This window comes from Vespula pensylvanica, chromosome 19 (genome assembly GCF_014466175.1).
Source record: "Vespula pensylvanica isolate Volc-1 chromosome 19, ASM1446617v1, whole genome shotgun sequence".
In the NCBI taxonomy this organism is placed as follows: Eukaryota; Metazoa; Arthropoda; class Insecta; order Hymenoptera; family Vespidae; genus Vespula; species Vespula pensylvanica.
In genome coordinates this window covers 1,804,957-1,817,456 of record NC_057703.1, presented here as the reverse complement: position 1 = coordinate 1,817,456, position 12,500 = coordinate 1,804,957, and the positions used below count along the sequence as shown (strand labels likewise).

The following is a 12,500-nucleotide window of genomic DNA, read 5'->3' as shown; positions in this document are numbered from 1 at the left end:
GAGAAGAACAAAAAAGAAAGAGAATGCAGACGAACCTTAAGAACGATCCAATATAAGAGAAAATCTAATCTATCTAACTAACGACAATTGATGATCGATCGATAAGAAAAGTTAGAAAAGTAGGTTTGATGTGAGGTGAATGAACAAAAGGGTGGAGCTTGAAAATACCCTTTAATTTTCTCTTCCTGAATCATTCAGTATATTCTTTCGTTGTCGGACCTCATCTTTTAACCACAGCTAGTCTTCATTCTATTTCCTTCGATTCGTAGATAAAAGAGAGAAAGAGAGAAAGAGAAAGAGATAGGTATAGATAGAGTAAGAAACAGAGAGAGAGAGAGAAAGAGAAAGAGGGAGGAAGAGAGTGAAAGAGAGAGAAAGATAGATAGAGATATAAATAGATAGAGTAAGAAATAGAAAGAGAGAGAGAGAGAGAGAGAGAGAGAGAGAGAGAGAGAGAAAGATAGAAGGTAAGAGAGAGGTAGCCTCATTACACGAGGTAATATATGTATATCCGTCAACCGTTTAAATATTCACGAGGTTTCCGGTGTCAGGAAGATTCGTGAGTAAGATACGAAGGTATTTTCTTCCATTTCGTTCTACACCAGCCTCTTTTCTTATCCTCCTCTCCTTCCTTTCTCAGTTCTGTCTTTCCATCCCTTCTCCAAAGCTTCTCTCTATCTTTCTCTTTCTTTAGTCTTGTCTATCCTTATACGTTCAAACCATTCTCTTTTCCATGGTTCCCTTTCTTGCTTTTGAAAGTGAGTGTATATGTGTTTGTATGCGTAAGAGAGATAGAGAGAGAGAGAGAGAGAGAGAGAGATTGAGTGAGTAAGAGATAGAAGACGAGTGGTACTTCCTTTTGTAAGGGCAGTTTCGAGCTACCCCTCACCGACCGATCCGGAAACAAAAGATTTGGCACCTTTATCTTTTACGAGGGACGTTGCTATGCTACTGCTTTGGATTCGCTATAACGGGTGCCACTGGAGTAAACGATTGTTAAACCGTGTGTACAGGAGAGAGAAAGAGAGAGAGAGAGAGAGAGAGAAAGTAAGGAAAAGAGAGAAAGGAAGGGGAGAATCGTTTCGTGTTCCAAAATGGCTATTTCGCCGTGCCATTTGCTTCGTGGAATTTCTATTGACGAACAGACGCTCGCGTCTCTGGCATCTTTTCAATCTCTTTCGAGAAGTAAATGGGAGAAACCACCGTCGTGCGCCTTGTTCGAATTTTTTTTCTTTCTTTTTCTTTTTCTTTTTTCTTCTCTTTTCTTTTTCCTTTTCTTTTCTTTTTTTTTTTTTGGCTTTCTTTATATTGTGTGTGTATGTGTATATAATATTTATGTATAAATAGATTTAAAATTATATTAATTAAAAATTTTATCTAATATAAATGTTAGAATGGATTATTATAAATAAATAAATAAATAAATAAATATATATATATCCGCATATATTTATTTTTTTTATTTTCACTTTCACAATAACGTGATCGTCATAACGCGAATATATTTTTATTATCATAGATATTCCTCGTAGTATACTTACGTCAATACATGCACATATAAATGTCTCTATGTATACGTACGCGTTAGAAAGAAAGATTACTTCGGGGAAGTAACAACATTTCACTTTTTTTCTTCTTATTCCTTTTTTATTTTTATTTCTTTTTTTTCTTTTTTATTTTATGTGAAAGTTAAAAAATCGATTTTGTTGTTTCGATGACACCAGTATCTCTTGTCGTGTTTTTCTCTTTTCTTTTTTTTCGCTTTTTTTTCTGCCCCCTCTTCTTTCCTTTTTTTTCTAACACCCGTTCGACGATATGAAGCATCCACGAGGAAAAAAAAATTTCCCGCGATGAACGAGAGGGTGGTGAAGAGAGGTTGGGTGAGAAGGATAGAAGTGGGGAGGGCGGACGTTTGAATAGTAATGCAATCTCGTAGTATGCTTCCATAATTATATAAAAACATTGTTCGCCGTTTCTGTTGCCTCTCGCTTCGATGGTAGAAAAACGCAATTCGTTCTTTATTTCGTTTCGTTCGATCCATCGATATCGTTCCCATCGTATCCCGACGCGAGAAGAGATGAACACAGAGAGAGAGAGAGAGAGAGAGAGAGAGAGAGAGAGAGAGAGAGAGAGAGAGAGAGTGAATGAGTGAATGAAAGAGAAAGAGACAGATAGATAGACAGACAGATAGATAGACAGGTAGAAAGAGAGAGATAGAGACAGGAGAGAGAATTTTTTTCCTGTCACTTTGATAGGAAAAACGGCGATGGTGACGTTTTCAGAATCGACGATCGACGTTGACAAGAGATCCTTTTTTTCTTTTTCTTTTCTTTTTCTTCTTTTTTTTTTTTATGATTTGTTATTATCTATTGGAAACAATGCGAATATCCTATCGTTTGAAATTACTTGAATCTTTTGATAGGATTTTTATGATTCCTTTCCTTCTTTTTCTTTCATTTTTCTTCTTTTTTTTTTTCGTCCTTCTCCGTCTCTATCTCTTTCCTTCTTTTTTTTTTTTATCCTCGTATATTTGCTGCATTCGTTATCACATTAGGATCAATTCGAGGGAAAAAGTTGAACTTTCGTCGATCGACGTAAGTTTGTTAATTCTACTGTGTGACACGTTTGTGTTATTTCGAGATCATACATTTATTCGTATATTTGTAATTATTTTTCTTTGATTTTTTTTTCTTTTCATTTTTTAATTTCGCTGAAATTAGTTTCGTTAGTTGCATATTTGTATCACAGTGTTCGTTCATATTTCAAAAAGTTAATTTTCGTTAATTATAAGTTATGTTTAGCGTAATATGATTGTAATATACAAGGGTAATATAATATAATTATACAATAAGTATGTAATACAATTATACAGTATGGTATATTATTATAACTGTATATATTATAATTATTTTAATATAAGTTATTCTATAAGTTGATATTAGATATTAGTTTATAGAATACTAGTTTGTATTGCGTTATATAATATTTTTAGTAGACACAACAATAAATGTATAAAATTATATAATATATACATATATATATCTATATATACATATATATGATTATACGATCGAGGTCATATAATTTTTTATCAGAAACACAATTTAACTGTCTTAAATCATATCCCTTTATTTTTAATTTAATTAATTTACTTATACTAAATAAAATAACCAACAATATATTTTTTATAACACGATTGAATAATATCAAATCTTCATTAATTTTAAATATTTTCAAATAACTAAGAAATTTTCTTAAATATTTAATCCTCTTCGTTTCTCTTGTCAAAGATCAGAAAAGACAAAAAGTAATTTAGATAAAATACGTAACAATAGTGATATCAATTAGATTAAAGTGTCAGCTGTTTATCTTGCGTTAGAAACTCTTTCTCTCTCTCTCTTTCTCTCTTTCTCTTTTTCGTCGTGTTCAAAGTTTCACTTTCGTTTTTTATTTTTCTTTCTTGTTGAGGCCACCATGTTTGTAATACGATCCTTAGCAAAAAGCTGTCCGAGGAAGTTGTTCGAAGGAGAAGCGACAAGAAAACGGAACGATGGCCGTCAGGAAGAAAATGTCTGGTATGTTTCAGGTTTGAGGAACAAACAGTGGACAAGTTAGTTCTTGATCTTCTTGCTTCTTCGTTCTGAGATTCGTTTGTCTTATACCTGGACCACATCCACAAACATCATTAACCACTATTACCACCACCATCATCACCAACATCACCACCACATCGTCATCATCATTACGTTTCTACTTAATACTTTGACGAGACATTTCTCCGTTGTTTCTCTTCGTTGTTTCAATTCGAATAAGAAGTTCGTCGAATTAATCCGAATGAAATAGAAATGAGAGTACTTGGATAAAAACAGACAATAGGATTAATTCGTATTTTTCAGTTTTGTTTTTTCTGTTTTGTTCTTTATCTTCTTTTTATATAATTTTTTGAAAGAAGTTAATTCATAAAGGAGGATCGATATTAGTTTTTTTTTTCGTTTAAGAATTATTTATTGGTTGCATTTTTTTTTTTTTTTTTTTTTTTGTAATAAATCTATCTTCTTTTTATCGTTTAAATAGAATTTATGTAATAACTGTACATTGTATTAACAAGTATATATTGCATCTAAGAAATATTAATGTTTGCATATGTTTCGATATGAATTAAATATTCGTAATATTTGTATTTTGAAAAATGTACAAATCTAATTTTTTCGTTGACGTAGAAAACGATAGCGAATCGGTATCATGGTATTTCTCAAAATAATACTTCCAAAAATTTTCATAATTTTTTATTATGAATCACATTTAGTAACAATATATAATCATTCTAAGGTATAAAAAAGAGAGAGACAGACACAGAGAGAGAGAGAGAGAGAGAGAGAGAGAGAGAGAGAGAGAGAGAGGGAGAGGGTGTGTGTTAGATGTCGTATGAGTTTATTTAATATATTAAATAATTTCACGTTATACCTGAAACAATATCCCACTATGCCTGACTAATAAATAACATGATTAACACGTCGGAAAATTAAACCCATTAAATAATTAAATTTCTCATTAGATCTAAAACGATATTGTATTGTTATACGATTAACACATACGTTAGAAATTTTACATTGTTAAAAAAAAAAAAAAAAAAAAAGAAAAAGACCAAAGAATTAATTATTTCTTTCTAAACGATTTAATCGCTAAACCTGTGAAAATAATTAGAATTTAAATGATTAGTGCGTTAGAAAATAACGTTAGGAAGTTTTCATGTGTTCGTAAAGATAGGAAGGTGGAAAGGAAGGAAGGAAGGAAGGAAGGAAAGTCTTATACAAGTTGTATATAGGAAGTAATTCGTTCGACATTAGAATGCATCTGCATTTTGTCACATAACGTAGATTCGTCCTATCAGAAGTGTTAGATGGCTCTTCGCGTTGGCGTATCTTACCTCCGTCTCTTCTATTGCGGCTCTATTAATTACCACGATCTGCCATAAATTCAGAATAATAGTCATGGCATGTATATATACATATACATATACACACACATACACACACATACACACACATACACACGCGTATTCACATACATATATATAATATAAATATACTCGTATCATATATATATATGTATATATTATACGTGTGTATGTGTATATATATATATACACATATACATATAAACACAAACATATAATCGTTAGAGAGAAGGAAGGAGCATGGTCGAAGGACTGCGAAGGTGGTTCGCCAATGTCGTCTAATACAGGCTGCCAACCGTTGGTGGCATCGTTGGAAGGAGCTATCGCAGATAATTATAAGGGTGAGAGGGAGGATGAGGGAGAGGGAAAGGTAGAGAGAGAGAGAGAGGGAGAGAGAGAGAGAGAGAGAGAAAGAGGGAGTATGCTATCTTCTCCGTTATATTATATATATGGGCCTGTATATACGTCTTACATGAGTCCATTACATGAACCCATATACATGTATATAACTATATAGATATTTTATCTGTTTTAAGAGATCAGAACTTTAGAGATATTTATTGTTAAAATATTATGATCTGAAACGAATTACAACACGTTGAATTTGATATATTTTATTATTGATTGCATCTATATAATAATTTGATCAACTTCGAATAAAGAAAAGATCATGGTAATTAAAGATATATAGAAAATTATTAAAAGAAGGTTATATTATCCATCATTATTAGTCTTCGTCACGTTTTCTTCCTCTCTCTTCTTTTCCTCTTTTTTTTTTTTTTTTTTTTTTTTTAAATAAATTAACCATCCTCTTTTTTACATCTTGCTTGCTCTTACCTAAGATAGGAAAGATCTTTAACGAATGCTCCAAGCCAAGGGGGATTTCTAGGGAGCAGTTAGTGGCTTAGAAGCCTTTCCAAGGTCGTTTACGATCGTATCGCCTTACAGGGCGGTGCTGTCAGCTAAGACATGCACCTCTGCTAGGAGATCTACGTGGGAAATTAATTCCTTTCGTTGACACTAACGAAGAAACCTAATCGAGAAAGTTAATGCAAATGGGAGTAATAGTAATAGTAGTAGTGGTAGTAGTAGTAGTAGTAGTAGTAGTAGTAGTAGTAGTAGTAGTAGTATTGGTAATAGTAATAGTAATGTAGGAGTAGTAATAGAAGAAGAAGAAGCTGTGCAAAGTTGTTTTCGAAAATTTTTTCAAAGATCTCGATAACCTTGAATTTACTCGATGATATATAACTTCTTACAATACTATCATAATATTCTTAATTAAGTTAAACATATACATATATTTTACCTACATTTGATATATATATAATTTACATATACGTATTAATAAATTACGTATATGTAATATTAAACTAATTTACATATACGTATATCTACATATTTGTCATTCGATAATACTTCACTTATTACATTAACACATTAATGTAATTATTAATCTGCCTTCGTGACTCTCTTCTTTCTTTCTCTGTTTGATTTATTTATTTATTTATTTATTTATTTATTTATTTATTTATTTGTTTATTTTTTCTTTTTTTTTTTAAATCCCACCATAGCAATTTTAATTCACGAAATTAATTTAGATAATAATAGTAGAAATAGTAATAGTAGTACATATTCTGCGTACCGTTGTTTCCTTTACTTTTGCGGAGGGTACTCTTTTACCTTAGTCAAAGTTTTCGACGTGAACCCTCTCTCTCACTCAACCTTCCTTACTCCTCATTCACCCCCTTTAACTACCCCTTCCCCTACATCCTCTTTCTCCCATCCCTTCGTTCCCAGCTCTCTCTAACCCTTTACTCTTCTCTTTCTCTAATGCACGAGTACGTAGTACTACTCGCGAGTCAAGTTAATTAAGTACTTCATTTGGATGGAGCCACTTGGACGTTATGGTCGCTAAAAAAAAAAAGGAGCTAGCATTTTGATGTCAAGTATGTGCATACGTGTATATATATATATATATATATATATATATATATATATATATATACTTATGTATGTATGTACGTTTGGAAATTGCATATGTACATACGTTTTACTTGGGAATATGTTTTGAATGAGTTTAACTCGAAAGAAAGGCCAAAGGTCTTTCATTGAATTAGAGTGGGTTATACTAATGTCATTGACGTTGACAACTTTATTTTCAACACGTCGACACGTTTTCTTGGTATAATACTTTGGATATGTGTGATGATTAGATGTGCATGCGTGTGTATTTGTGTTTGTACGTACATGCGTGAGCTTTGAAAGAGAATGTAGGATAGTTTTTTATATTTCATAGTTTTTATTTGACGAGTGGTTATGCGACAATTTAATCATGTTTTTCTTTTCTGCGGAATTGATTCTTTTCTTTTTTCTTTAATAATTCTTTTTTCTTTTGTTTTTGTTTTTAATTTCCTTTCCTTTCTTGCTTATTTTAATTATTTATTATATATATATATTTTTTTTTAATTCTATTATTTTGTAAAAAGGAAGATGTAAGAAAGATTCACAGCATGGATCCTTACATTTCATCCAAGAAGTCGGTTATTATCCTCTATTCTCGTACATTCTATTATATCTGTACGAGAATCTCTAGGAGAGAAGAACGAACGAGAGAGAGAGAGAGAGAGAGAGAGAGAGAGAGAGAGAGAGAGAGAAAGAAACAGACAATGTAAAACACTAGACGATTTTTCCTTACTGTACGACATTCAAATTTTATATTACGACGAGAACATCACGACAAAGAGAAGCATCAGCTTTCCTCGAGAAAAAAAATAAGGAAAGAAATAAAGTAAAAAAAAAAAAAAAAAAAAGAAAAATGAGTAAAAAAAGAAAGAAAGGGAAAAAGTAAATAAATAAAATACGATTTGTTCTTCTGGAAGTGTTCCCTTGAGAGACCATGTGCGAACATTCCGCTGTATTTTAATTCCTCTCTCTCTCTCTCTCTCTCTCTCTCTCTCTCTCTCTCTCTCTCTCATTCTCTCTTTTCTCTCTCTCTTTCTCTTTTTTTTTTCTTTATATATACACATAAAGAAACAAAAGATATATATCTCTTTTTTATATATATATATAAATGTCTCCCTATTTTTCTCTTTCTGTCTTTTTCTAACTAGGATTATATATATGTATATATATATATATATATATATATATATATATATATATATATATAGATGTTCCTTTTCTCTTTGTACGTATATATAGAGTGATTCAAAAGTTCTCAGGTGGATTAAAAATTTCTAGATGGGTCGAAAGTTCCTAGGTCATTTTAAAAATCAATTACCCTTTTTCGAAACTCTGCCGGTAGAAAAAAATTTTTTTCTTGTCTTTTTTTTTTTTTTTTTTTTTTTTTTTTTTCCTTGGAGATTCGTAAAACTACAAGAGCCTAGTTTGTAAAACTATAAGGCTTGTATGGAAAAAAAAAAGAAAAAACAAAACAAAACAAAACTACAAGGCTAACTGAAAGCTTTGAAATGATTCAGGGAGAGAAAAAAAGAGCAATTGATTTTTAAAAATCATTTAGAAAAATTTTAGCCGACGTAGAGATTTTCAGCTACTTTTATATATATTTTCTCTCTCTCTCTCTCTCTCTCTCTTTCTCGATTTCATATAGATATATATATCGTTATTTCTCTCTTTCTCTATTTAAAAAAAAAAGAGAGAGAGAGAGAGAAAGAGAAAAAAGAACTTGCATCGAATTTATCGGCATAAGATATCAATTCTATATCTTTCAAATCTCTCATACGAATTCTTTGACGATACTTTCGTTTCCCCTTTTCTATTTACATAATTCACAAATTCTTCATATTTCGGATATGATTAAAAAATAATACATAGTAGTACTCCTTCGACTAACGTAACATAAATAAATAGACATCAAAAAGGCCAGCACGGTTATGAAGCATATTATGAAGATTTAGAGAGTAACGGGGAATAGCTAGCTAGCTAGCTATAACAGACTCAAATGCAGATCTTATATTTTATTATAATAAATGGTAGAGGAGGAGATGAAAAAGAAGAAGAAGAAGAAGAAAAAGAAAGAGAAGGGAGAGAAGAAGGTGAAGGAGAAAGAGGTGGGGGATTTTATATGACAAAAGAATCGTTTTGAAGAAAATTCAAACGTTTATTCGCGAATCTACGTGAATAGAAGGAGAAAGGACGATTGTAGTGTAATACGAAAGAGAAGCTTTTATTATCGTCGTTCTTTCTTACTCTTATGGTGTATCTCTATGGCACATTTCTTTCCTCATATCGCTGAGAACGACTTAGTTTGAAATTCAGGAGGAAGAGAGGAAATATCCAAGACCTTCATTCTCTCTCTTTCTTTCTTTCTTTCTTTCTTTCTTTCTGTCTTTCTTTCTATCTTTCTATCTCTTTCTTTTTTCTTAACCTTAAATGTTTTCTTCAACCTTCTCCTTTTCAGATGTCATCGGCCAAGAGACAGTCTCTTTTCATGGAGCTCAGGTTTCGATAACTTTACGGGATTCGTCAACTGGGGTTTCCTCATGCTTGGAATTGGTGGAATTCGTCTGCTTCTTGAAAATTTTATCAAGTTAGTATATATATATATATGATATTATAGTAATAGTTCAATAACGTTAAGAATTTCAGACTTTCTCGATCTCTCAACGAAAGAGTCTAAATTTACATGTGAATCGGAAATAGATAAGGCTAATTATATCAATCCACCTCCTCCTCCTCCTCCTCCTCCTCCTCCTCCTTCTTCCCTTCTCTTCATCCCTCTCTTCCTTATCTGGTCGCTAAAAAAAAATCAAGCAATTTTTGTTTCAAACTTTCTTTTCAAAAATGCATTGTCTTTTGTTCTAATTTTGTAATAATCACAATTTCGAAAGTTTACCCTGTGTACATTCACACGCACACATATACATACACGTACATGTAGGTATCTTAAATCGTTCGATAAAATCTCGTTATTGGATCGACAATGTAAATATTGTAGGAGCTAAGATTTCACAAGGATTTTCGTATTCATAGGTTGCAAATAGCTGTAATAGAGACACTAGGGATCACCAAGAGAGACTAATATTTTTTATCTCGTGGAAAAAAGAAAAAAAAAAAAAGAGAGAGAAAAAGGGACGCGTAAAAGGGACGTCTCGTCGTGGAGAAGCTTCTCTCGAATCGTTCGATCACTATGACCGAAGGATCTGAGAGAGTAGGGAAGAAGAAAGGATGAAAAAAAAAAGAAAAGAAAAAGGAAAAAGATGAAGAAAGAAAAAAAAAAGATAAAAGTGTCCTAAAAGTAGGGTACGAAATGTGGGTAAAACTGGGCTTTTCCGATATAAGATAGGACGTCGACGAATTGTTAGACGATCTTTTTACCAATCGACGTATAAAACATAAAAAGGGGAACTTGATACCTTGGATTTGTCTAACGAACGAACCAACGAACGAAAGAAAGAACTACCTTCTCTTGTGTGTCTTTCTATTTGATTGATGTGATTTCGATTAGATCCCTCTTTCTTTCTCTCTCTCTCTCTCTCTCTCTCTCTCTCTCTCTCCTTCCTTTTTTTCTCTGTCTCTCTTTCTCATACTCTCACTCTGTCATTTCTAATTGTATTATATTATCTTTCAATACATACATACATAGATACATATATATATATATATATATATATATATATATATATATGATTTAGGAAGATAAATAAATTGTTAATTTCTTTTTCTTTTTTTTTTTTATTTCCTTTTTTTGTTTTCTATGGAGTAATCATGAACTCCAAGTGACTTGTTTGTTTTAAGATTTTTAAAAGGATGAGGAAAGTCTTGTAAGAAATTAATTTATGGCTGTAGAAAGAGAGAAAGAAAGAGACTATATTGTTCGTTGTCCTTGAAGTAAAATTGGAAGAAGTTCTTTGCGATGCTTCTTATGTATTTACATACATATATATATATATATATAGTGTGTGTGTGTGTAACTATAAAAAAAAGAAAAAATGAGGAAGAAAGAGAAAAGAGATTTTTACAAGGCGTGAAGGCGAACATCCTCTTCTCTCTTTTTCCCTCCCTCTCTCTCTCTCTCTCTCTCTCTCTCTTTCTCTCTTCTTATTCCACTTCTCGTTCTTCTTCTCAAGGTTGAAGGGAAGTAGGGGTTAGGGTCTTAGGTGTTAGCCTCGGCCCATGAATAATTTCAACGAGATTTTTATCGTCGTTGTAAACTCTCTACCAAGCTCGCGTTCGCTGCCCACCGAGGGCGCGTAACAGAAATTTATCACGCTCGTTAAGCGTGGAAAAACTTTGGAAGGAAGTTTTGCGACGTAATTGCTCGGTCGGCACAACGTTTTCTTGAGCTACCTCTCTGTTGCTTCTTCTCGATTCCTAGTTAACGATATTTTTCATTTCGGAATTTTCTTAAAAAATATATGTATATATATATATATATATATGTGGGTGTGCGTGTATATATGTATATGCGTGTATCGTAAATTATATCTGAAAATTTTTAAATTAAAAAATTAATGGTTAGAAATGTCAAGATTTTAGAGATTAATTGAAAGAAAAAAAAAATATATATATATATATATAGAATGACGAAAGCTTAATTAATTTAATTATTTCTGTTGTTTCTGATTGATGATTACTTAATGATATTTTCCATTTTGATTTTTCAAATAAATATATATATATATATATATATATATATATATGTATGTACATATCATAAATTACATCTGAAAATTTTTTAATCAAAAATTAATGGATAGAAATGTCAAGATTCTCAAGATTAATAGAGAGTGAGGGAGAGAGAGAGAGAGAGAGAGAGAGAGTAAGATATATAGAAAAAGATAGAAGTTTAATTAATTCAACTACCTTTGTTGTTTCTGATTGATGATTAATTAGAAATATCTACCATTTTAATTTTATAAATAAATAAATATACATATATATATATATATATCGTAAATTATATCTGAAAATTTTTATAAAAGAAATTTGTAGATGTTGGTGGTTAATTGAAAGAGAAAAAGAGACAGAGACAGAAAGAGAGAGAAAGAGAGAGAGAGACAGATAATTTTAGAAGAAGGTCAATTAATTGAGCTATCTCTGTTGCATTTGGGTCAATGGTATATTATATATGTATATATATAAACGATACTTTCAATTTTGATTCTATTAAAAAGTTTCGATCAAAAAAGATAAAAAATGTGAAGACGTTGAAAATTAATCGAGAAAGAAGAGAAAAAGAGAGAGAGAGAGAGAGAAAGAGTAAATGTTAGAAGGACATCTCTTTGAGAAATGAAAAAAGATAAAACGAGAGGGCTCAATTAATCGAGCTACCTTGGAAAAGAATCTCGTAGCATCGATAAAAGTCCAAAGACAAGGAGGTTGAAGTGAGAAAAATGAAGGGGATAAAAAAAAAAAGGAAAAAGTAGAAGGATATCGAGTCTTCTTCTCATCTCTCCCCTTTTTCTCTTTTTCTATTCTTTTTCTTCTTATTTTTTTTCTGTTTTTTTTTTCTTTATTCTTTTTTATCACGATATGCGTCTCTTTCCATTTTTTTTTCATTTTTTATAAATATTTTTTTTTT

The 12,500-nt window shown here is 31.4% G+C and overlaps 1 protein-coding gene across 4 annotated transcripts in view; it reads left to right on the top strand.

The window, feature by feature from the left end:
* Positions 1–12,500, top strand: part of LOC122635863 (diacylglycerol O-acyltransferase 1) — a 132,541-nt gene that overhangs the window by 27,992 nt on the left and 92,049 nt on the right. For 3 of the 4 annotated variants that reach the window (XM_043826541.1, XM_043826538.1, XM_043826539.1), the window contains exon 3: positions 9,378–9,506. The exons of the other annotated variant lie outside the window; for it this stretch is intronic. In XM_043826541.1, coding sequence (XP_043682476.1) covers positions 9,378–9,506 — 129 coding nt within the window. The remainder of the gene's footprint in view (positions 1–9,377; positions 9,507–12,500) is intronic. 4 annotated transcript variants of the gene reach the window in all.